At 45.3% G+C, this 27,028-nt stretch overlaps 1 protein-coding gene across 2 annotated transcripts in view; it reads right to left on the bottom strand.

Moving 5' to 3' along the window:
* Positions 1–639: 639 nt before the first annotated feature.
* Positions 640–27,028, bottom strand: part of LOC139377021 (kelch domain containing 3) — an 81,480-nt gene continuing 55,091 nt past the window's right edge. For both annotated transcript variants that reach the window (XM_071120093.1, XM_071120092.1), the window contains 2 exons: positions 20,011–20,089; positions 640–5,495 (listed from right to left, as the gene is read on the bottom strand). In XM_071120093.1, the coding sequence (XP_070976194.1) occupies positions 5,429–5,495; positions 20,011–20,089 (146 nt within the window). In that variant the 3' untranslated portion in view covers positions 640–5,428. The remainder of the gene's footprint in view (positions 5,496–20,010; positions 20,090–27,028) is intronic.

The raw sequence follows: 27,028 nt of genomic DNA, 5'->3' as shown, positions 1-27,028 counted from the left end.
TCTCTATACTGGAGCTTCAGTTACCCAGATCTCTATACTGGAGCTTCAGTTACCCAGATCTCTATACTGGAGCTTCAGTTACCCAGATCTCTATATTGGAGCTTGAGTTACCCAGATCTCTATACTGGAGCTTCAGTTACCCATATCTCTATACTGGAGCTTCAGTTACCCATATCTCATTTACTTGAATATTGTCTGGGCCAGTAGATATGCCTTCTACCTACACAAATTACTCATCATACAAAAGAAATGTGCATGACTAGACACCTACTCTAATTACCTGGCTCCATCTACACCTTTGTTTAAGAAACTCAATATCTTGTCTATTTACAACATTAATGTACACCAATTATTCATTTTCATCTACATATACTCATACCTCCAAGACAGTTGACCTAAACCCTTCAATGGATTCTTCCAGGTTCATTATGAAATTAATCTATATAACGTTCACCCTCCCCACTGTCACACCTCATTTAATCAATTCTCTATCAGATACAGAGGTACTCTGGAATTCTTATCTTCTCATTGCCAAAACATCATCATCCCTCAATAACTTCAAGTGAAGACTGGAGGTCAGCTTGATGAACCAAACTACTCAGTAACCCCTTCCATATAGCCCAACTCTCACATCTAAACAAAACAAAAATATGTATTTATTTGTTTAATGATTACTGATTCATTTATACATTCATAATTAGTAGGTTTTGTTATCTGTTTAAACAAACCTTTGTCTACATCTGTATTGTATATTGTTTTTGGAGGTGTTGTTCTTAAATCAGCCCTTCCAACCTGCACAACATTTATTATTGATTTGGTTTGATCTGTATTGTTGTCTGTCACTTGTTTTCTTTGGTATAAATAAATGAAACCAAAATAAGTAGGGTATAAGGTGGTCAGGTAGGGTGGAGGGTAGTCAGGTAGGGTATAGGGTGGTCAGGTAGGCTATAGGGTGGTCAGGTAGGGTGGTTAGGTAGGGTATAGGGTGGTCAGGTAGGGTGGAGGGTAGTCAGGTAGGGTGGAGGGTAGTCAGGTAGGGTGGTCAGGTAGGGTGGAGGGTAGTCAGGTAGGCTATAGGGTGGTCAGGTAGGCTATAGGGTGGTCAGGTAGGGTGGAGGGTGGTCAGATAGGGTATAGGGTGGTTAGGTAGGGTGGTCAGGTAGGGTATAAGGTGGTCAGGTAGGGTGGAGGGTTGTCAGGTAGGGTATAAGGTGGTCAGGTAGGGTGGAGGGTGGTCAGGTAGGGTGGAGGGTGGTCAGGTAGGGTATAAGGTGGTCAGGTAGGGTGGAGGGTGGTCAGATAGGGTATAGGGTGGTTAGGTAGGGTATAGGGTGGTCAGGTAGGGTGCAGGGTAGTCAGGTAGGGTGGTCAGCTAGGGTGGAGGGTAGTCAGGAAATGTATAGGGTGGTCAGGTAGGGTGGAGGGTGGTCAGGTAGGGTGGAGGGTAGTCAGGTAGGCTATAGGGTGGTCAGGTAGGCTATAGGGTGGTCAGGTAGGGTATAAGGTGGTCAGGTTGGGTATAAGGTGGTCAGGTAGGGTATAAGGTGGTCAGGTAGGGTGGAGGGTGGTCAGGTAGGGTGGAGGGTGGTCAGGTAGGGTATAGGGTGGTCAGGTAGGGTGGTCAGGTAGGGTATAAGGTGGTCAGGTAGGGTGGAGGGTTGTCAGGTAGGGTATAAGGTGGTCAGGTAGGGTGGAGGGTGGTCAGGTAGGGTGGAGGGTGGTCAGGTAGGGTATAAGGTGGTCAGGTAAGGTGGAGGGTGGTCAGATAGGGTATAGGGTGGTTAGGTAGGGTATAGGGTGGTCAGGTAGGGTGCAGGGTAGTCAGGTAGGGTGGTCAGCTAGGGTGGAGGGTAGTCAGGAAATGTATAGGGTGGTCAGGTAGGGTGGAGGGTGGTCAGGTAGGGTGGAGGGTAGTCAGGAAGGGCTTATACACCTGCATTGCTTGCTGTTTGGGGTTTTAGGCTGGGTTTCTGTACAGAACTTTGAGATATCAGCTGATGTACGAAGGGCTATATAAATACATTTGATTTGATTTTGATTTGGGTGCAGGGTAGTCAGGTAGGGTGGTCAGCTAGGGTGGAGGGTAGTCAGGAAAGGTATAGGGTGGTCAGGTAGGGTGGAGGGTGGTCAGGTAGGGTATAGGGTGGTCAGGTAGGGTATAGGGTGGTCAGGTAGGGTATAGGGTGATCAGGGAGGGTGGTCAGGTAGGGTGGAGGGTGGTCAAGTAGGGTATAAGGTGGTCAGGTAGGGTGGTTAGGTAGGGTATAGGGTAGTCAGGCAAGGAGGGGAGTCAGGTAGGGTATGGGGTGGTCAAATAGGGTGGTCAGGTAGGGTATAGGGTGGTCAGGCAGGGTGGAGGGGAGTCAGGTAGGGTATAGGGTGGTCAAATAGCGTGGAGGGTGGCCAGGTAGGGTGGTCAGGTAGGGTATAGGGTGGTCAAATAGGGTGGTCAGGTAGGGTGGAGGTTAGTCAGGTAGGGTATAGGGTGGTCAGGTAGGGTATAGGGTGGTCACATAGCGTGGAGGGTGGTCAGGTAGGGTGGTCAGGTAGGGTATAGGGTGGTCAGGTAGGGTGGAGGGTGGTCAGGTAGGGTATAAGGTGGTCAGGTAGGGTGGAGGGTGGTCAAGTAGGGTGTAAGGTGGTCAGGTAGGGTGGAGGTTAGTCAGGAAGGGTATAGGGTGGTCAAATAGTGTGGAGGGTGGTCAGGTAGGGTGGAGGGTGGTCAGGTAGGGGGGAGGGTAGTCAGGTAGGGTGGAGTGGAGTCAGGCAGGGTAGAGAGGAGTCAGGTAGGGTATAGGGTGGTCAGGTAGGGTGTGGGTGGTCAGGTAGGGTGGCGGGTGGTCAGGTAGGGTGGAGGGTGGTCAGGTAGGGTGGAGGGTGGTCAGGTAGGGTGGAGGGTGGTCAGGTAGGGTGGAGGGTGGAGGGTGGTCAGGTAGGGTGGTCAGGTAGGGTGGAGGGTGGTCAGGTAGGGTGGAGGGTGGTCAGGTAGGGTGGAGGATGATGAACTCTAGCTTTAGTCCTCATCCATTGGCCATTTGGGTTAGCATGAAACCTAAATATATTTGGCACAGAAAAATAAACATAATAGAATATCCCACCTCCTTGGCTTTGGGCAGGGGCTGAAGGTATGTATGTTGATCAGTAGGGCTGAAGGTATGCATGTTGATCAGTAGGGGCTGAAGGTATGTATGTTGATCAGTAGGGCTGAAGGTATGCATGTTGATCAGTAGGGCTGAAGGTATGCATGTTGATCAGTAGGGGCTGAAGGTATGCATGTTGATCAGTAGGGGCTGAAGGTATGCATGTTGATCAGCAGGGGCTGAAGGTATGTATGTTGATCAGTAGGGGCTGAAGGTATGCATGTTGATCAGTAGGGGCTGAAGGTATGCATGTTGATCAGTAGGGGCTGAAGGTATGCATGTTAATTAGCAGGGGCTGAAGGTATGTATGTTGATCAGTAGGGCTGAAGGTATGCATGTTGATCAGTAGGGGCTGAAGGTATGCATGTTGATCAGTAGGGGCTGAAGGTATGCATGTTGATCAGCAGGGGCTGAAGGTATGCATGTTAATCAGTAGGGGCTGAAGGTATGCATGTTATTCAGCAGGGGCTGAAGGTATGCATGTTAATCAGCAGGGGCTGAAGGTATGCATGTTGATCAGTAGGGGCTGAAGGTATGCATGTTGAACAGTAGGGGCTGAATGTATGCATGTTAATCAGCAGGGGCTGAAGGTATGTATGTTGATCAGCAGGGAAGCACCTAGGGGTTAATTAAATGTTCTTCTGCCTGGGCTAAAATATATGGCTAATGTCAGGAAGGTGTAGGACAGGTGTTTCTAGTATAGTACGATAGTACCCTAGTATTGAAGTAGTATAGTATACTAGTAGTACAGTACCCTAGTAGTAGTATATTACTACGGTACCCTGTACTACTAGGGTACTATCATTCTATACTACTACTAGGATACTGTAGTACAGTCCAGTAGTATAATACTATAGTACCCCAGTAGTGTAACAGTATACCACAGTAGTATTATAGTACCCTAGTAGTATAGTACTATAGCACCCTAGTAGTATAGTAGTAGTATAGTACTATAGTACCCTAGCAGTGTAGTAGTAGTAGTAAAGTACTATAGTAGCCTAATACTACAGTACCCTAGTAGTATAGCAGTAGTATATTACTATAGTACCCAGTAGTATAGTACCCTAGTAGCAGTATAGTGCTGTACTACCCTAGTCGTAATATAGAATAGTACTATAGTACTGTCCTCTACACCCAATGTTGTATTCTAGGTTTGTTCAACAGGCAGGCTCCATGTGGTGAGTCCAAAATCTTCACCTGTTGCATGAGTGACAGTTAAAGACTAACCAGGAGATGAATGGAACTTTTAACTTTGTTAAGCGTATTCTAACTTCTAGAGTCAGCTGTAAGCAGAGAGCAGCACAGCCGTATGGGGTTCTACGGTGGTTGGCTGTGACGGATGCATTCTAGAGGCATTCTCTCAGCTGGTACAGTGGGATGACACGTATTTCACCTCCACAGAGAGAAGAGAGGTTAGTTATCCACTCAGGACATTTGGAGTTCAGAACTTCTGTCCCTTCCCTGATGAGCTGTTAAACAAAACCAATGGTGGAGGGGTGCCCCTCCACAGACATTTGATCAGTCAGGAGAGAGTACGGAGCAGAGAAAACTAAATGTCAAAATGTCAGCATTCACTTCTGCAACTCTTTCAAGAAAGAGAAATCAGTGTTGAGTGAAGAATATGTTCTGCTTGTCGTAATACTGGTAAAACGATCAAGGTGATTCACATTGAGAAAGAGAGCAACACAAACCCAGATACTAATGCACCATTCATCCCCTCCTGATAGTGTCCAGGAGGACAACAAGAGAAGCGAGAGAGAGAGAAAATGAGAGAGAGAGAGAAAATGAGAGAGAGAGAGAAAATGAGAGAGAGAGAGCGAGATAGACCAAGGAAGAAGAAAACTTCAATCCAGACCAGATCAAAATGGTACTGTAAAAACAGACAGGCAGACAGCCTCCAGGTCTTCAGGTCCAGTAGATTCAAACAGCCCTGGCAGGTAGAGAACCAGACCTAGGACAACCAGACAGGTTCTGATCTATAACTAAGAGAAACATGGTTTTACTGACAGGACTTCAGAGCGTTAAGGTTCTGGTGGAGTCAGCCCTGATACTGCTTGAGCTAAGTGCAGTTGGTTAAGGCCAGACCGTAGGGTTCTCTCCCAGGTTCTAGTAGCGTCAAAGGCCAGCTCAGATGGTGGATCATCTTCTGGTACTATGACAGCCAGCTAGCTCTGGGTCAGTTCAGCCCTGGTGTTCTGGTACTGTGGTAGCTCTGGGTCAGTTCAGCCCTGGTGTTCTGGTATTGTGGTAGTTTTGAGGTCAGTTCAGCCCTGGTGTTCTGGGTCAGTTTAGCCATGAGAGGAGAAGATAGGTCTGCTGATGTTACTGTTGGTGGTCATGGCATTCAGCTCCCACCTAAAAAAGAGACAGTGACCGTTAGAGACACAGGCTGAGTGCCCTGCTGTGGGACTGAGGGTTAGGACCAGAGAGGGAGTTCTATAGGCTGAGGGTTAGGACCAGGGAGGGAGTTCTATAGGCTGAGGGTTAGGAACAGGGAGGGAGTTCTATAGGCTGAGGGTTAGGACCAGGGAGGGAGTTCTATAGGCTGAGGGTTAGGACCAGAGAGGGAGTTCTATAGGCTGAGGGTTAGGACCAGGGAGGGAGTTCTATAGGCTGAGGGTTAGGAACAGGGAGGGAGTTCTATAGGCTGAGGGTTAGGACCAGGGAGGGAGTTCTATAGGCTGAGGGTTAGGACCAGAGAGGGAGTTCTATAGGCTGAGGTTTAGGACCAGGGAGGGAGTTCTATAGGCTGAGGGTTAGGACCAGGGAGGGAAATCTATAGGCTGAGGGTTAGGACCAGGGAGGGAGTTCTATAGGCTGAGGGTTAGGACCAGCGAGGGAGTTCTATAGGATGAGGGTTAGGACCAGGGAGGGAGTTCTATAGGCTGAGGGTTAGGACCAGAGAGGGAGTTCTATAGGCTGAGGGTTAGGACCAGGGAGGGAGTTCTATAGGCTGAGAGTTAGGACCAGCGAGGGAGTTCTATAGGCTGAGGGTTAGGACCAGGGAGGGAGTTCAATAGGCTGAGGGTTAGGACCAGCGAGGGAGTTCAATAGGCTGAGGGTTAGGACCAGAGAGGGAGTTCTCTAGGCTGAGGGTTAGGACCAGAGAGGGAGTTCTATAGGCTGAGGGTTAGGACCAGGGAGGGAGTTCTATAGGCTGAGGGTAAGGAACAGGGAGGGAGTTCTCTAGGCTAAGGGTTAGGACCAGCGAGGGAGTTCTATAGGCTGAGGGTTAGGACCAGGGAGGGAGTTCTATAGGCTGAGGGTTAGGACCAGAGAGGGAGTTCAATAGGCTGAGGGTTAGGACCAGAGAGGGAGTTCAATAGGCTGAGGGTTAGGACCAGAGAGAGAGTTCTCTAGGCTGAGGGTTAGGACCAGAGAGGGAGTTCTCTAGGCTGAGGGTTAGGACCAGAGAGGGAGTTCAATAGGCTGAGGGTTAGGACCAGAGAGGGAGTTCAATAGGCTGAGGGTTAGGAACAGGGAGGGAGTTCTATAGGCTGAGGGTTAAGAACAGGGAGGGAGTTCTCTAGGCTGAGGGTTAGGAACAGGGAGGGAGTTCTCTAGGCTGAGGGTTAGGACCAGCGAGGGAGTTCTTCAGGCTAAGGGTTAGGACAAGAAAGGGAGTGTTTTAGGCTTATGGTCCTGCTGTATGGCTGATGGTAAGAACCAGGGCGGGAGAGCTTTAGGCTGAGGGTTAGGACCAGGGAGGGATTGTTTTAGGCTGAGGGCTAGGACCAGGGATGCAGTACTTTAGGCTGAGGGTCCTGCTGTATGGCTGAGGGTAAAGACCAGGGATGAAGTGCTTTAGGCTGAGGGCTAGGACCAGGGATGAAGTACTTTAGGCTGAGGGTCCTGCTGCACGGCTGAGGGTTTTAGGCTTAAGGTTAGGACCAGGGAGGGAGTATTAGGCTGAGGGTTAGGATGAGGGAGGGTTGAATTTTAGGCTGAGGGTCCTGCTGTATGGCTGAGGGTTTTAGGCTGAGGGTACGGACCAGGGAAGGAGGTTGAAACATGAGAAGCAGAGAGCAGGCTGACGACGAATACGAGACTAGAGGGGCTGAGGGCCAGGGAGGGACGCTGATGGAGACTGATGACCAGGGAGGGACACTAAAGGGGGCTAGAGGGGATGAGGGCCAGGGAGGGACGTTAAAGGGGGCTAGAGGGGCTGAGGGCCAGGGAGGGACGCTAAAGGGGGCTAGAGGGGCTAAGGGCCAGGGAGGGACGCTAAAGGGGGCTAGAGGGGCTGAGGGCCAGGGAGGGACGCTAAAGGGGGCTAGAGGGGCTGAGGGCCAGGGAGGGACGCTAAATGGGGCTAGAGGGGGCTAGAGGGGATGAGGGCCAGGGAGGGACGCTAAAGGGAGTTAGAGGGGCTGAGGGCCAGGGAGGGACGCTAAAGGGGGCTAGAGGGGCTAAGGGCCAGAGAGGGACGCTAAAGGGGGCTAGAGGGGCTAAGGGCCAGGGAGGGACGCTAAAGGGGGCTAGAGGGGCTAAGGGCCAGGGAGGGACGCTAAAGGGGGCTAGAGGGGCTGAGGGCCAGGGAGGGACGCTAAAGGGGGCTAGAGGGGCTGAGGGCCAGGGAGGGACGCTAAAGGGGGCTAGAGGGGCTGAGGGCCAGGGAGGGACGCTAAAGGGGGCTAGAGGGGCTGAGGGCCAGGGAGGGACGCTAAAGGGGGCTAGAGGGGCTGCGGGCGAGGGAGGGACGCTAAAGGGGGCTAGAGGGGCTAAGGGCCAGAGAGGGACGCTAAAGGGGGCTAGAGGGGCTAAGGGTGACTGATAGAGACTAGAAGGGTTGAGGGTCACAGAGGGAGACTGATGGAGACTAGAGGGAATGAGGGTCACAGAGGGAGACTGATGATTAGAACATTAGTAGTAGTGGTAGCAGCTGACATGCAGAACATTATCAGAACATTAGTAGTAGTGGTAGCAGCTGACACGCAGAACATTATCAGAACATTAGTAGTAGTGGTAGCAGCTGACATGCAGAACATTATCAGAACATTAGTAGTAGTGGTAGCAGCTGACATGCAGAACTTTAGTAGTAGTGTAGCAGCTGATATGCAGAACATTAGTAGTAGTGGTAGCAGATGACACGCAGAACATTATCAGAACATTAGTAGTAGTGGTAGCAGCTGACATGCAGAACTTTAGTAGAAGTGGTTGTAGCTGACATGCAGAACATTATAAGAACATTATCAGGACATTAGTAGTAGTGGTAGCAGCTGACATGCAGAACATTAGTATAAGTGGTAGCAGCTGACATGCAGAACATTAGTAGTAGTGGTAGCAGCTGACATGCAGAACATTATCAGAACATTAGTAGAAGTGGTAGTAGCTGACATGCAGAACATTATAAGAACATTATCAGAACATTAGTCGTAGTGGTAGCAGATGACATAAAGAACATTATCACAACATTAGTAGTAGTGGTAGCAGCTGACATGCAGAACATTATCAGAACATTAGTAGTAGTGGTAGCAGCTGACATGCAGAACATTATCAGAACATTAGTAGTAGTGGTAGCAGATGACATACAGAACATTAGTAGAAGTGGTAGCAGCTGACACGCAGAACATTATCAGAACATTAGTAGTAGTGGTAGCAACTGACATGCAGAACATTAGTAGTAGTGGTAGCAGATGACACGCAGAACATTATCAGAACATTAGTAGTAGTGGTAGCAGCTGACATGCAGAACATTATCAGAACATTAGTAGTAGTGGTAGCAGATGACATACAGAACATTATCAGAACATTAGTAGTAGTGGTAGCAGCTGACATGCAGAACTTTAGTAGAAGTGGTTGTAGCTGACATGCAGTACATTATAAGAATATTATCAGGACATTAGTAGTAGTGGTAGCAGATGACACACAGAACATTATCAGAACATTAGTAGTAGTGGTAGCAGCTGACATGCAGAACATTATCACAACATTAGTAGAAGTGGTAGCAGCTGACATGCAGAACATTATCAGAACATTAGTAGTAGTGGTAGCAGATGACATACAGAACATTAGTAGAAGTGGTAGCAGCTGACACGCAGAACATTATCAGAACATTAGTAGTAGTGGTAGCAACTGACATGCAGAACATTAGTAGTAGTGGTAGCAGATGACACGCAGAACATTATCAGAACATTAGTAGTAGTGGTAGCAGCTGACATGCAGAACATTATCAGAACATTAGTAGTAGTGGTAGCAGATGACATACAGAACATTATCAGAACATTAGTAGTAGTGGTAGCAGCTGACATGCAGAACATTATCACAACATTAGTAGTAGTGGTAGCAGCTGACACGCAGAACATAAGTAGTAGTGGTAGCAGATGACACGCAGAACATCATCAGAACATTAGTAGTAGTGGAAACAGCTGACATGCAGAACATTATCAGAACATTAGTATTAGTGGTAGCAACTGACACGCAGAACATCATCAGAACATTATCAGAACATTAGTAGTAGAGGTAGCAGCTGACATGCAGAACATTAGTAGTAGTGGTAGCAGATGACACGCAGAACATTATCAGAACATTAGTAGTAGAGGTAGCAGCTGACATGCAGAACATTAGTAGTAGTAGTAGCAACTGACACGCAGAACATTATCAGAACATTATCAGAACATTAGTAGTAGAGGTAGCAGCTGACATGCAGAACATTAGTAGTAGTGGTAGCAGATGACATGCATAACATTATCAGAACATTAGTAGTGGTGGTAGAAGCTGACATACAGAACATTATCAGAGCATTAGTAGTAGTGGTAGCAGCTGACATGCAGAACATTATCAGAACATTAGTAGTAGTGGTAGCAGCTGACATGCAGAACATTAGTAGTAGTGATAGCAGCTGACATGCAGAACATTATCAAAACATTATCAGAACATTAGTAGTAGTAGCAGCTGACATGCAGAACATTAGTAGTAGTGGTAGCAGTTGACATGCAGAACATTATCAGAACATTAGTATTAGTGGTAGCAGCTGACATGCAGAACATTATCCGAACATTAGTATTAGTGGTAGCAGCTGACACGCAGAACATTATCAGAACATTAGTAGTAGTGGTAGCAGCTGACAAACAGAACATTATCAGAACATTAGTAGTATTGGTAGTAGCTGAAAAGCAGAACATAATCAGAACATTAGTAGTAGTGGTAGCAACTGACACGCAGACCATTATCAGAACATTAGTAGTAGTGGTAGCAAATGACATGCAGAACATTAGTAGTAGTGGTAGCAGCTGACATGCAGAACATTAGTAGTAGCGGTAGCACCAGACATGCAGAACATTAGTAGTAGTGGTAGCACCTGACATGAAGAACATTAGTAGTAGCGGTAGCACCAGACATGCAGAACATTAGTAGTAGTGGTAGCACCTGACATGCAGAACATTAGTAGTAGTAGTAGCAGCTGACACGCAGAACATTAGTAGTAGTGGTAGCACCTGACATGAAGAACATTAGTAGTAGCGGTAGCACCAGACATGCAGAACATTAGTAGTAGTGGTAGCACCTGACATGCAGAACATTAGCAGTAGTAGTAGCAGCTGACATGCAGAACATTATCAGAACATTAGTAGTAGTGGTAGCAGCTGACATGCAGTACATTATCAGAACATTAGTAGTAGTGGTAGCAGCTGACACAAAGAAAATTATCAGAACATTAGTAGTAGTGGTAGCAACTGACACGCAGACCATTATCAGAACATTAGTAGTAGTGGTAGCAGATGACATGCAGAGCATTAGTAGTAGTGGTAGCAGCTGACATGCAGAACATTATCAGAACATTAGTAGTAGTGGTAGCAGCTGACATGCAGAACATTAGTAGTAGTGGTAGCAGCTGACATGCAGAACATTATCAAAACATTATCAGAACATTAGTAGTAGTAGCAGCTGACATGCAGAACATTAGTAGTAGTGGTAGCAGTTGACATGCAGAACATTATCAGAACATTATCAGAACATTAGTATTAGGGGTAGCAGCTGACACGCAGAACACTATCAGAACATTAGTAGTCGTGGTAGCAGATGACATGCAGAACATTATCAGAACATTATCCGAACATTAGTAGTAGTGGTAGCAGCTGAAAAGCAAAACATAATCAGAACATTAGTAGTAGTGGTAGCATCTGACACGCAGACCATTATCAGAACATTAGTAGTAGTGGTAGCAGATGACATGCAGAACATTAGTAGTAGTGGTAGCAGCTGAAATGCAGAACATTATCAGAACATTAATAGTAGTGGTAGCAGCTGACATGCAGAACATTATAAGAACATTATCAGAACATTAGTAGTAGTGGTAGCACCAGACATGCAGAACGTTAGTAGTAGTGGTAGCACCTGACATGCAGAACATTAGTAGTAGCGGTAGCAGCTGACATGCAGAATATTATAAGAACATTATCAGAACATTAGTAGTAGTGGTAGCACCTGACATGCAGAACATTAGTAGTAGTGGTAGCACCTGAAATGCAGATCATTAGTAGTAGTAGTAGCAGCTGACACGCAGAACATTAGCAGTAGTAGTAGCAGCTGACATGCAGAACATTATCAGAACATTAGTAGTAGTGGTAGCAGCTGACAAGCAGAACATTAGTAGTAGTGGTAGCAGCTGACAAGCAGAACATTATCAGAACATTAGTATAAGTGGTAGCAGCTGACAAGCAGAACATTAGTAGTAGTGGTAGCAGCTGACATGCAGAACATTATCAGAACATTAGTAGTAGTGGTAGCAGCTGACACAAAGAAAATTATCAGAACATTAGTAGTAGTGGTAGCAGCTGACACGAAGAACATTATCAGTACTTTGGTAGTAGTGGTAGCAGCTGATATGCAGAACATTATCAGAACATTAGTAGTAGTGGTAGCAGCTGACACACAGAACATTATCAGAACATTAGTAGTAGTGGTAGCACCTGACATGCAGAACATTAGTAGTAGTGGTAGTAGTGGTAGCACCTGACATGCAGAACATTAGTAGTAGTGGTAGCACCTGACATGCAGAACATTAGTAGTAGTGGTAGCACCTGACATGCAGAACATTAGTAGTAGTGGTAGCAGATGACATGCAGAACATTATCAGAACATTAGAAGTAGTGGGAGCAGCTGACATGCAGAACATTAGTAGTAGTGGTGGCAACTGACATACAGAACATTATCAGAACACTAGTAGTAGTGGTAGCTGCTGACACAAAGAACATTTTCAGAACATTAGTAGTAGTGGTAGCAGCTGACACGAAGAACATTATCAGTACATTGGTAGTGGTGGTAGCAGCTGACATGCAGAACATTAGTAGTAGTGGTAGCAGCTGACATATAGAACATTATTAGAACATTATCAGAACAATGGTAGTAGTGGTAGCACCTGACATGCAGAACATCATCAGAACATTTGTAGTAGTGGTAGCAGCTGACATACAGAACATTATAAGTACATTGGTAGTAGTGGTAGCAGCTGACATGCAGAACATTAGTAGTAGTGGTAGCAGCAGACATGCAGAACATTATCAGAACATTATCAGAACATTAGTAGTAGTGGTAGCAGCTGACATGCAGAACATTATCACAACATTAGTAGAAGTGGTAGCAGCTGACATGCAGAACATTATCAGAACATTAGTAGTAGTGGTAGCAGCTGACATACAGAACATTAGTAGAAGTGGTAGCAGAACATTAGTAAGCAGAACATTAGTAGTAGTGGTAGCAGCTGACAAGCAGAACATTATCAGAACATTAGTATAAGTGGTAGCAGCTGACAAGCAGAACATTAGTAGTAGTGGTAGCAGCTGACATGCAGAACATTATCAGAACATTAGTAGTAGTGGTAGCAGCTGACACAAAGAAAATTATCAGAACATTAGTAGTAGTGGTAGCAGCTGACACGAAGAACATTATCAGTACTTTGGTAGTAGTGGTAGCAGCTGATATGCAGAACATTATCAGAACATTAGTAGTAGTGGTAGCAGCTGACACACAGAACATTATCAGAACATTAGTAGTAGTGGTAGCACCTGACATGCAGAACATTAGTAGTAGTGGTAGTAGTGGTAGCACATGACATGCAGAACATTAGTAGTAGTGGTAGCACCTGACATGCAGAACATTAGTAGTAGTGGTAGCACCTGACATGCAGAACATTAGTAGTAGTGGTGGCAACTGACATACAGAACATTATCAGAACACTAGTAGTAGTGGTAGCAGCTGACACAAAGAACATTTTCAGAACATTAGTAGTAGTGGTAGCAGCTGACACGAAGAACATTATCAGTACTTTGGTAGTAGTGGTAGCAGCTGATATGCAGAACATTATCAGAACATTAGTAGTAGTGGTAGCAGCTGACACACAGAACATTATCAGAACATTAGTAGTAGTGGTAGCACCTGACATGCAGAACATTAGTAGTAGTGGTAGTAGTGGTAGCACCTGACATGCAGAACATTAGTAGTAGTGGTAGCACCTGACATGCAGAACATTAGTAGTAGTGGTAGCACCTGACATGCAGAACACTAGTAGTAGTGGTAGCTGCTGACACAAAGAACATTTTCAGAACATTAGTAGTAGTGGTAGCAGCTGACACGAAGAACATTATCAGTACATTGGTAGTGGTGGTAGCAGCTGACATGCAGAACATTAGTAGTAGTGGTAGCAGCTGACATATAGAACATTATTAGAACATTATCAGAACAATGGTAGTAGTGGTAGCACCTGACATGCAGAACATTATAAGTACATTGGTAGTAGTGGTAGCAGCTGACATGCAGAACATTAGTAGTAGTGGTAGCAGCAGACATGCAGAACATTATCAGAACATTATCAGAACATTAGTAGTAGTGGTAGCAGCTGACATGCAGAACATTATCACAACATTAGTAGAAGTGGTAGCAGCTGACATGCAGAACATTATCAGAACATTAGTAGTAGTGGTAGCAGATGACATACAGAACATTAGTAGAAGTGGTAGCAGAACATTAGTAAGCAGAACATTAGTAGTAGTGGTAGCAGCTGACAAGCAGAACATTATCAGAACATTAGTATAAGTGGTAGCAGCTGACAAGCAGAACATTAGTAGTAGTGGTAGCAGCTGACATGCAGAACATTATCAGAACATTAGTAGTAGTGGTAGCAGCTGACACGAAGAAAATTATCAGAACATTAGTAGTAGTGGTAGCAGCTGACACGAAGAACATTATCAGTACTTTGGTAGTAGTGGTAGCAGCTGATATGCAGAACATTATCAGAACATTAGTAGTAGTGGTAGCAGCTGACACACAGAACATTATCAGAACATTAGTAGTAGTGGTAGCACCTGACATGCAGAACATTAGTAGTAGTGGTAGTAGTGGTAGCACCTGACATGCAGAACATTAGTAGTAGTGGTAGCACCTGACATGCAGAACATTAGTAGTAGTGGTAGCACCTGACATGCAGAACATTAGTAGTAGTGGTAGCAGATGACATGCAGAACATTATCAGAACATTAGAAGTAGTGGGAGCAGCTGACATGCAGAACATTAGTAGTAGTGGTGGCAACTGACATACAGAACATTATCAGAACACTAGTAGTAGTGGTAGCAGCTGACACAAAGAACATTTTCAGAACATTAGTAGTAGTGGTAGCAGCTGACAAGAAGAACATTATCAGTACATTGGTAGTGGTGGTAGCAGCTGACATGCAGAACATTAGTAGTAGTGGTAGCAGCTGACATATAGAACATTATTAGAACATTATCAGAACAATGGTAGTAGTGGTAGCACCTGACATGCAGAACATTATCAGAACATTTGTAGTAGTGGTAGCAGCTGACATACAGAACATTATAAGTACATTGGTAGTAGTGGTAGCAGCTGACATGCAGAACATTAGTAGTAGTGGTAGCAGCAGACATGCAGAACATTATCAGAACATTATCAGAACATTGGTAGTAGTGGTAGCAGATGACACGCAGAACATTATCAGAACATTAGTAGTAGTGGTAGCAGCAGACATACAGAGCATTATCAGAACATTGGTAGTAGAGGTAGCAGCTGACATGCAGAACATTAGTAGTAGTGGTAGCAGCTGACATGCAGAACATTATCAGAACATTGGTAGTTGTGGTAGCAGCTGAACCGCAGAACATTATCAGAACATTTGAGTAGTGGTAGCAGCTGACATGCAGAACATTAGTAGAACATTCGTAGTAGTGGTAGCAGCTGACACGCAGAACATTATCAGAACATTAGTAGTAGTGGTAGCAGCTGACACGCAGAACATTATCAGAACATTAGTAGTAGTGGTAGCAGCTGACATACAGAACATTATCAGTAAATTGGTAGTAGTGGTAGCAGCTGACATGCAGAACATTATCAGAACATTATAAGAACATTGTTAGTAGTGGTAGTAGCTGACATGCAGAACATTATCTGAACATTAGTAGTAGTGGTAGCAGCTGATATGCAGAACATTAGTAGTAGTGGTAGCAGCTGACATGCAGAACATTATCAGAACATTGGTAGTAGTGGTAGCAGCTGACATGCAGAACATTAGTAGTAGTGGTAGCAGCTGACCCGCAGAACATTATCAGAACATTTGTAGTAGTGGTAGCAGCTGACCCGCAGAACATTATCAGAACATTAGTAGTAGTGGTATCAGCTGACCCGCAGAATATTATTAGAACATTCGTAGTAGTGGTAGCAGCTGACATACAGAACATTATCAGTAAATTGGTAGTAGTGGTAGCAGCTGACATGCAGAACATTATCAGAACATTTGTAGTAGTGGTAGCAGCTGACCCGCAGAACATTATCAGAACATTAGTAGTAGTGGTATCAGCTGACCCGCAGAATATTATTAGAACATTCGTAGTAGTGGTAGCAGCTGACATACAGAACATTATCAGTAAATTGGTAGTAGTGGTAGCAGCTGACACGCAGAACATTAGTAGTAGTGGTAGCAGCTGAACCGCAGAACATTATCAGAACATTTGTAGTAGTTGTAGCAGCTGACATGCAGAACATTAGTAGAACATTCGTAGTAGTGGTAGCAGCTGACATGCAGAACATTATCAGAACATTCGTAGTAGTGGTAGCAGCTGACATGCAGAACATTATCAGAACATTAGTAGTAGTGGTAGCAGCTGACATACAGTGCCTTGCGAAAGTATTCGGCCCCCTTGAACTTTGCGACCTTTTGCCACATTTCAGGCTTCAAACATGAAGATATAAAACTGTATTTTTTTGTGAAGAATCAACAACAAGTGGGACACAATCATGAAGTGGAACGACATTTATTGGATATTTCAAACTTTTGTAACAAATCAAAAACTGAAGAAATGGGGCGTGCAAAATTATTCAGCCCCCTTAAGTTAATACTTTGAAGCGCCACCTTTTGCTGCGATTACAGCTGTAAGTCGCTTGGGGTATGTCTCTATCAGTTTTGCACATCGAGAGACTGACATTTTTTCTCATTCCTCCTTGCAAAACAGCTCGATCTCAGTGAGGTTGGATGGAGAGCATTTGTGAACAGCAGTTTTCAGTTCTTTCCACAGATTCTCGATTGGATTCAGGTCTGGACTTTGACTTGGCCATTCTAACACCTGGATATGTTTATTTTTGAACCATTCCATTGTAGATTTTGCTTTATGTTTTGGATCATTGTCTTGTTGGAAGACAAATCTCCGTCCCAGTCTCAGGTCTTTTGCAGACTCCATCAGGTTTTCTTCCAGAATGGTCCTGTATTTGGCTCCATCCATCTTCCCATCAATTTTAACCATCTTCCCTGTCCCTGCTGAAGAAAAGCAGGCCCAAACCATGATGCTGCCACCACCATGTTTGACGTTGGGGATGGTGTGTTCAGCTGTGTTGCTTTTACGCCAAACATAACGTTTTGCATTGTTGCCAAAAAGTTCAATTTTGGTTTCATCTGACCAGAGCACCTTCTTCCACATGTTTGGTGTGTCTCCCAGGTGGCTTGTGGCAAACTTTAAACGACACTTTTTATGGATATCTTTAAGAAATGGCTTTCTTCTTGCCACTCTTCCATAAAGGCCAGATTTGTGCAATATATGACTGATTGTTGTCCTATGGACAGAGTCTCCCACCTCAGCTGTAGATCTCTGCAGTTCATCCAGAGTGATCATGGGCCTCTTGGCTGCATCTCTGATCAGTCTTCTCCTTGTATGAGCTGAAAGTTTAGAGGGACGGCCAGGTCTTGGTAGATTTGCAGTGGTCTGATACTCCTTCCATTTCAATATTATCGCTTGCACAGTGCTCATTGGGATGTTTAAAGCTTGGGAAATCTTTTTGTATCCAAATCCGGCTTTAAACTTCTTCACAACAGTATCTCGGACCTGCCTGGTGTGTTCCTTGTTCTTCATGATGCTCTCTGCGCTTTTAACGGACCTCTGAGACTATCACAGTGCAGGTGCATTTATACGGAGACTTGATTACACACAGGTGGATTGTATTTATCATCATTAGTCATTTAGGTCAACATTGGATCATTCAGAGATCCTCACTGAACTCCTGGAGAGAGTTTGCTGCACTGAAAGTAAAGGGGCTGAATAATTTTGCACGCCCAATTTTTCAGTTTTTGATTTGTTAAAAAAGTTTGAAATATCCAATAAATGTCGTTCCACTTCATGATTGTGTCCCACTTGTTGTTGATTCTTCACAAAAAAAGACAGTTTTATTTCTTTATGTTTGAAGCCTGAAATGTGGCAAAAGTTCGCAAAGTTCAGGGGGGCCGAATACTTTTGCAAGGCACTGTACAGAACATTATCAGTAAATTGGTAGTAGTGGTAGCAGCTGACATGCAGAACATTATCAGAACATTATAAGAACATTGTTAGTAGTGGTAGCAGCTGACATGCAGAACATTATCTGAACATTAGTAGTAGTGGTAGCAGCTGACATGCAGAACATTATCAGAACATTGGTAGTAGTGGTAGCAGCTGTAATGCAGAACATTATCAGAACATTAGTAGTAGTGGTAGCAGCTGACATGCATAACATTATCAGAACATTAGTAGTAGTAGCAGCTGACATACAGAACATTATCAGTACATTGGTAGTAGTGGTAGCAGCTGACATGCAGAACATTATCAGAACATTAGTAGTAGTAGTAGCAGCTGACATACAGAACATTATCAGTACATTGGTAGTAGTGGTAGCAGCTGACATGCAGAACATTATCAGAACATTATCAGAACATTGTTAGTAGTGGTAGCAGCGGACATGCAGAACATTATCAGAACATTCGTAGTAGTGGTAGCAGCTGACATACAGAACATTATCAGAACATTGGTAGTAGTGGTAGCAGCTGACATACAGAACATTAGTAGTAGTGGTAGCAGCGGACATGCAGAACATTATCAGAACATTCGTAGTAGTGGTAGCAGCTGACATACAGAACATTATCAGAACATTGGTAGTAGTGGTAGCAGCTGACATGCAGAACATTAGCAGTAGTAGTAGCAGCGGACATGCAGAACATTATCAGAACATTCGTAGTAGTGGTAGCAGCTGACATACAGAACATTATCAGAACATTGGTAGTAGTGGTAGCAGCTGACATGCAGAACATTAGTAGTAGTGGTAGCAGCTGACATGCAGAACATTATCAGAACATTATCAGAACATTGGTAGTAGTGGTAGCAGCTGACATGCAGAACATTCAGAACATTATCAGAACATTAGTAGTAGTGGAAGCAGCTGACAAGCAGAACATTAGCAGTAGTGGTAGCAGCTGACATGCAGAACATTCAGAACATTATCAGAACATTAGTAGTAGTGGAAGCAGCTGACAAGCAGAACATTAGTAGTAGTGGTAGCAGCTGACACGCAGAACATTATCAGAACATTAGTAGTAGTGGTAGCAACTGACACGCAGACCATTAGCAGAACATTAGTAGTAGTGGTAGCAGCGGACATCTAGAACATTATCAGAACATTAGTAGTAGTGGTAGCAGCGGACATCTAGAACATTATCAGAACATTAGTAGTTGTGGTAGCAGATGACACGCAGAACATTATCAGAACATTAGTAGTAGTGGTAGCAGCTGACATGCAGAACATTAACAAAACATTCGTAGTAGTGGTAGCAACTGACACGCAGACCATTAGCAGAACATTAGTAGTAGTGGTAGCAGCGGACATCTAGAACATTATCAGAACATTAGTAGTAGTGGTAGCAGCGGACATCTAGAACATTATCAGAACATTAGTAGTTGTGGTAGCAGATGACACGCAGAACATTATCAGAACATTAGTAGCAGTGGTAGCAGCTGACAAACAGAACATTAGTAGTAGTGGTAGCAGCTGACACGCAGAACATTATCAGAACATTAGTAGTAGTGGTAGCAGCTGACATGCAGAACATTAACAAAACATTCGTAGTAGTGGTAGCAGCTGACATGCAGAACATTATCAGAACATTAGTAGTCAAGCGTGGAATATAAAACGATGACCATATTATCGGACGAGACACTGGCAAGGCTGTGCAATAGTAACAAGAATATAAAGGGGTGATAAAATAACCCATATGAGTACTGGTTGGGGGAAGAAGTGGAAGAGAGAAGAGAAAAGAGAAGAAGAGATATGAAGCGATGAAGAGGAGAAGATATATGGAGCGATGAACAGGAGAGAAGAGATGAGAGAAGAAGAGAGATGGCGAGAAGAAGAAGAGAGATGGCGAGAAGAAGAGGAGAGATGGGGAGAAGAAGGAGAGAAGAAGAGAATAGACAATATGTCTGGTTTCATGAGGAATGGGAGATAAGAGGACGAGAGGGAAGATGAGGAAGAGGAAGAAGAGAAAAGAGGAAGAGTGAAAAGGAGGATAAAAGGAAGGGAAGGAGAGAGAAGAGAGGAGGACGAGTAGGAAAGAAAATGAAGAATTACCTGATGTCGTGTGGTAGACCACCCTGGTCAAGACTGTAGTTAATAACAGCTAGCTTGCATAATGTCTTCAGATTAGGACCTGGTACAGGAGGAGACAAAAACACCTTTAACATGATGAGTCACAGGAGGTATTATAGCTCTAATATAATCATTCACACAAAGAGAGTCAATTTATTTGAGCTATTAAACATCTTCAGTAGAAGGTGAGAGGGGGGAAGAGTTCAGACTGATTCAGTAGAAGGTCAGAGTGGGGGTAGAGTTCAGACTGATTCAGTAGAAGGTCAGAGTGGGGGTAGAGTTCAGACTGATTCAGTAGAAGGTCAGAGGGGGGTACAGTTTAGACAGATTCAGTAGAAGGTCAGAGTGGGGGTAGAGTTCAGACTGATTCAGTAGAAGGTCAGAGTGGGGGTAGAGTTCAGACTGATTCAGTAGAAGGTCAGAGGGGGGTACAGTTCAGACTGATTCAGTAGAAGGTCAGAGGGGGGTACAGTTTAGACAGATTCAGTTGAAGGTCAGAGGGGGGTACAGTTCAGACAGATTCAGTAAAAGGTCAGAGGGGGGTACAGTTCAGACAGATTCAGTAAAAGGTCAGAGGGGGGTACAGTTCAGACAGATTCAGTAGAAGGTCAGAGGGGGGGTACAGTTCAGACAGATTCAGTAGAAGGTCAGAGGGGGGTAGAGTTCAGACGGATTCAGTAGAAGATCAGGGGGGGGGGGGTACAGTTCAGACTGATTCAGTAGAAGGTCGGGGGGAGTAGAGTTCAGACTGATTCAGTAGAAGGTCGGGGGGGTAGAGTTCAGACTGATTCAGTAGAAGGTCGGGGGGAGTAGAGTTCAGACTGATTCAGTTGAAGGTCAGAGGGGGGTACAGTTCAGACAGATTCAGTTGAAGGTCAGAGGGGGGTACAGTTCAGACAGATTCAGTAGAAGGTCAGAGGGGGGTACAGTTCAGACAGATTCAGTAGAAGGTCAGAGGGGGGGTACAGTTCAGACAGATTCAGTAGAAGGTCAGGGGGGGGGGGTTTACAGTTCAGACAGATTCAGTAGAAGGTCAGAAGGGGGGGTACAGTTCAGACAGATTCAGAAGATTGGTCAGAGGGGGGGGGTACAGTTCAGACAGATTCAGTAGAAGGTCAGAGGGGGGGTACAGTTCAGACAGATTCAGTAGAAGGTCAGAGGGGGGTACAGTTCAGACTGATTCAGTAGGTCAGAGGGGGGTAGAGTTCAGACTGATTCAGTAGAAGGTTAGAGGGGGGTACATTTCAAACAGATTCAGTAGAAAGTCAGAGGGGGGGTAGAGTACAGACTGATTCAGTAGAAGGTCGGGGGGGTAGAGTTCAGACTGATTCAGTAGAAGGTCGGGGGGGGGGGGGTAGAGTTCAGACTGATTCAGTAGAAGGTCGGGGGGGTAGAGTTCAGACAGATTCAGTAGAAAGTCAGAGGGGGGTAAAGACTGATTCAGTAGAAAGTTAGCTTGTTAAAGGTGGAACCAGTAGGAATTTTGTCGTATTTTTGCATTGTATTTCCTGAAAATGTCCATAATATATCTTCAGTAATAATGGAATGATGGTGTTTGACAGTATTACTTAACCGCCAGTGTTGTGATTGGCTGTAATATTCTGCTATTGAAAAAGTTGAATGAAAAAAGTTGAGCGAGGGAAAACTAAAAATATAAACGGAATTAGAAAGTAAAAACCATAAAGTTGGCGGCATATTGACATTAGAGAGAGACATAAAGCAAGGCATAAAGCAATCACAGGTGTTGAGTGGGAGAGCTAGCTAAGACAACAACAGCTAATCAGCTTAAGACAACAACAACAGGTAAAATGGTGATCAATGGGCAGAGAGGGTCAGTGAACTACACACAGGGCCTGAGTTTGAGGCTGGGGCTGACAGATAAACAAAATAAAACAAAATGGAGTACCGTGATTAATGAACAGTCCAGCAGGCATCAACTATGTAGCCGAGTCAAATCAAATCAAATTTTATTTGTCACATACACATGGTTAGCAGATGTTAATGCGAGTGTAGCGAAATGCTTGTGCTTCTAGTTCCGACAATGCAGTAATAACAAGTAATCTAACAATTCCAAAACTACTGTCTTGTACACAGTGTAAGGGGATAAAGAATATGTACATAAGGATATATGAATGAGTGATGGTACAGAGCAGCATAGGCAAGATACAGTAGATGGTATCGAGTACAGTATGTACAAATGAGATGAGTATGTAAACAAAGTGGCATATTTTAAAGTGGCTAGTGATACATGTATTACATGAGGATACAGTCGATGATATAGAGTACAGTATATACGTATGCATATGAGATGAATAATGTAGGGTAAGTAACATTATATAAGGTAGCATTGTTTAAAGTGGCTAGTGATATATTTACATCATTTCCCATCAATTCACATTATTAAAGTGGCTGGAGTTGAGTCAGTGTCAGTGTGTTGGCAGCAGCCACTCAGTGTTAGTGGTGGCTGTTTAACAGTCTGATGGCCTTGAGATAGAAGCTGTTTTTCAGTCTCTCGGTCCCAGCTTTGATGCACCTGTACTGACCTCGCCTTCTGGATGATAGCGGGGTGAACAGGCAGTGGCTCGGGTGGTTGATGTCCTTGATGATCTTTATGGCCTTCCTGTGACATCGGGTGGTGTAGGTGTCCTGGAGGGCAGGTAGTTTGCCCCCGGTGATGCGTTGTGCAGACCTCACTACCCTCTGGAGAGCCTTACGGTTGAGGGCGGTGCAGTTGCCATACCAGGCGGTGATACAGCCCGACAGGATGCTCTCGATTGTGCATCTGTAGAAGTTTGTGAGTGATTTTGGTGACAAGCCGAATTTCTTCAGCCTCCTGAGTTTGAAGAGGCGCTGCTGCGCCTTCTTCACGATGCTGTCTGTGTGAGTGGACCAATTCAGTTTGTCTGTGATGTGTATGCCGAGGAACTTAAAACTTGCTACCCTCTCCACTACTGTTCCATCGATGTGGATAGGGGGGTGTTCCCTCTGCTGTTTCCTGAAGTCCACAATCATCTCCTTAGTTTTGTTGACGTTGAGTGTGAGGTTATTTTCCTGACACCACACTCCGAGGGCCCTCACCTCCTCCCTGTAGGCCGTCTCGTCGTTGTTGGTAATCAAGCCTACCACTGTTGTGTCGTCCGCAAACTTGATGATTGAGTTGGAGGCGTGCGTGGCCACGCAGTCGTGGGTGAACAGGGAGTACAGGAGAGGGCTCAGAACGCACCCTTGTGGGGCCCCAGTGTTGAGGATCAGCGGGGAGGAGATGTTGTTGCCTACCCTCACCACCTGGGGGCGGCCCGTCAGGAAGTCCAGTACCCAGTTGCACAGGGCGGGGTCGAGACCCAGGGTCTCGAGCTTGATGACGAGCTTGGAGGGTACTATGGTGTTGAATGCCGAGCTGTAGTCGATGAACAGCATTCTCACATAGGTATTCCTCTTGTCCAGATGGGTTAGGGCAGTGTGCAGTGTGGTTGAGATTGCATCGTCTGTGGACCTATTTGGGCGGTAAGCAAATTGGAGTGGGTCTAGGGTGTCAGGTAGGGTGGAGGTGATATGGTCCTTGACTAGTCTCTCAAAGCACTTCATGATGACGGATGTGAGTGCTACGGGGCGGTAGTCGTTTAGCTCAGTTACCTTAGCTTTCTTGGGAACAGGAACAATGGTGGCCCTCTTGAAGCATGTGGGAACAGCAGACTGGTATAGGGATTGATTGAATATGTCCGTAAACACACCGGCCAGCTGGTCTGCGCATGCTCTGAGGGCGCGGCTGGGGATGCCGTCTGGGCCTGCAGCCTTGCGAGGGTTAACACGTTTAAATGTCTTACTCACCTCGGCTGCAGTGAAGGAGAGGCCGCATGTTTTCGTTGCAGGCCGTGTCAGTGGCACTGTATTGTCCTCAAAGCGGGCAAAAAAGTTATTTAGTCTGCCTGGGAGCAAGACATCCTGGTCCGTGACTGGGCTGGATTTCTTCCTGTAGTCCGTGATTGACTGTAGACCCTGCCACATGCCTCTTGTGTCTGAGCCGTTGAATTGAGATTCTACTTTGTCTCTGTACTGGCGCTTAGCTTGTTTGATAGCCTTGCGGAGGGAATAGCTGCACTGTTTGTATTCGGTCATGTTACCAGACACCTTGCCCTGATTAAAAGCAGTGGTTCGCGCTTTCAGTTTCACACGAATGCTGCCATCAATCCACGGTTTCTGGTTAGGGAATGTTTTAATCGTTGCTATGGGAACGACATCTTCAACACACATTCTAATGAACTCGCACACCGCATCAGCGTATTCGTCAATGTTGTTATCTGACGCAATACGAAACATCTCCCAGTCCACGTGATGGAAGCAGTCTTGGAGTGTGGAGTCAGCTTGGTCGGACCAGCGTTGGACAGACCTCAGCGTGGGAGCCTCTTGTTTTAGTTTCTGTCTGTAGGCAGGGATCAACAAAATGGAGTCGTGGTCAGCTTTTCCGAAAGGGGGGCGGGGCAGGGCCTTATATGCGTCGCGGAAGTTAGAGTAACAATGATCCAAGGTCTTTCCACCCCTGGTTGCGCAATCGATATGCTGATAAAATTTAGGGAGTCTTGTTTTCAGATTAGCCTTGTTAAAATCCCCAGCTACAATGAATGCAGCCTCCGGATAAATCGTTTCCAGTTTGCAGAGAGTTAAATAAAGTTCGCTCAGAGCCATCGATGTGTCTGCTTGGGGGGGGATATATACGGCTGTGATTATAATCGAAGAGAATTCTCTTGGTAGATAATGCGGTCTACATTTGATTGTGAGGAATTCTAAATCAGGTGAACAGAAGGATTTGAGTTCCTGTATGTTTCTTTCATCACACCATGTCACGTTGGCCATGAGGCATACGCCCCCGCCCCTCTTCTTACCAGAAAGATGTTTGTTTCTGTCAGCGCGATGCGTAGAGAAACCCGTTGGCTGCACCGCTTCGGATAGAGTCTCTCCAGTGAGCCATGTTTCAGTGAAGCAAAGGACGTTACAGTCTCTGATGTCCCTCTGGAATGCTACCCTTGCTCGGATTTCATCAACCTTGTTGTCAAGAGACTGGACATTGGCAAGAAGAATGCTAGGGAGTGGTGCACGGTGTGACCATCTCCGGAGTCTGACCAGAAGACCGCCTCGTTTCCCTCTCTTTCGGAGTAGTTTTTTTGGGTCGCTGCATAGGATCCACTCCGTTGTCCTGTTTGTAAGGCAGAACACAGGATCCGCGTCGCGAAAAACATATTCTTGGTCGTACTGATGGTGAGTTGATGCTGATCTTATATTCAGTAGTTCTTCTCGACTGTATGTAATGAAACCTAAGATGACCTGGGGTACTAATGTAAGAAATAACACGTAAAAAAACAAAAAACTGCATAGTTTCCTAGGAACGCGAAGCGAGGCGGCAATCTCTGTCGGCGCCGGAAGTCTGAGTGATCATAGGGTCCAGTGAACAGCAATAGATGAAACAGGGAAGCCGTTAGGTACTTATTACTACGCTAGCAAGCGGGAAACACGGCGTCCGTAAAGTTAGCAGGCCGGGCATAGCAGAAGCGTCTTCACCGACGTCCGGCAAGTGCCGGTTGAGGGCACATCGGATGGAATTACGCCGATAGACCAGCCGTGATGGGTCCGTGTCGACAAAGGGTCCAAGCCAATTGGCAAAATAGGTGTTGTAGCTGGAGTCATTTTGTTTGCTAGTCAGGAGATGCGCCTGGCTCGCGGCTAACTGATGCTAGCTTCGAGACAAGGGAGTTAGCCACTATAGCAAATCGGTGGCAGCTAGCTGCGATGATCCGATGCAAAGGTCCAGAGCTTACGGCAGGAATCCGGTGATGTAGTGGCTTCTAGTCGTGTTAGTGAAGAGTCCGGGAGGCATCAGCTGTGTAGCCGAGTGGAGAAAAGCAGTCCGATATGCTCAGGGTTGATATCGCGCTGTGCAGACTGAGCTAAAGGTAAAGGCCCCTAGCAGTGGCTAACAATGACTCAATAGCTAATTAGCTGGTTAGCTTCTGATGTAGGTTCTATAAGGTCTAAAAATAGCAGATCCGTATCACATAGGGTGAGGCGGGTTGACGGAAGGTTAATTTAATTAATAAATGGAAAAAGAGATTGAAATATATACAAAAAATAAGAAAAAAAACAATAGATTTACACTGGACAACAACAAACAGTCAAGAACTGTTCTCTCGCTCTGGTGGGAGAAATCAACAGGCCAATATCACAGCCAATTACAACACGGGCAGGTAAGTAATACTGTGAAACACTATCCTTCCACTATAACTGCAGATATAAACTGAGTGTTCCAAACATTAACACAAATATTGAGTTGCCATAAGAACAGCCTTAATTCGTTGGGACATGGACTCCAAAAGTTGTCGAAAGAGTTCACACGGGGATTCTGGCCCATGTTGACTCCAATGCTTCCCACAGTTGTGTCAAGGTGGCTAGATGTCCTTTGGGTGGTGGACTATTCTTGATACACCCGGGGAACTGTTGAGCGTGAAAAACCGAGCAGGGTTGCAGTTCTTGACTCAAACCGGTGCAGCTGACAACTACTACCATACCCTGTTCAAAAGCACTTAAATATTTTGTCTTGCCCATTCACCCTCTGAATGACACACATACACAATCCATGTCTCACTTGTCTCAAGGCTAATAAATCCTTATTTAACCTGTCTCCTCCACCTCCATCTTCACCGATTGAAGTGGATTTAGCAAGTGACATCAATAAGGGATCATAGCTTTCACCTGGATTCACCTGGCCAGTCTGTCATGCAAAGAGCAGGAGTAATTAATGTTTTGTAAAGAGTGTATTATGGACATTTTCTGAAATTACAACAAAAATAGAACTGTTTGGCCATAATGACCAAAGTTATGTTTGGAAGAAAAAGGGGGAGGCTTCCACACCGAAGAACACCATCCCAACTGTGAAGCACGGGGGTGGCAGCATCATGTTATGGGGGGTGCTTTGCTGCAGGAGGGACTGGTGCACTTCACAAAAGAAATG

Source organism: Oncorhynchus clarkii, chromosome 20 (assembly GCF_045791955.1).
Source record: "Oncorhynchus clarkii lewisi isolate Uvic-CL-2024 chromosome 20, UVic_Ocla_1.0, whole genome shotgun sequence".
Taxonomy (NCBI): Eukaryota; Metazoa; Chordata; class Actinopteri; order Salmoniformes; family Salmonidae; genus Oncorhynchus; species Oncorhynchus clarkii.
Note: the sequence above shows the minus strand (reverse complement) of the source record. Positions and strands in the feature narration are given on the sequence as shown.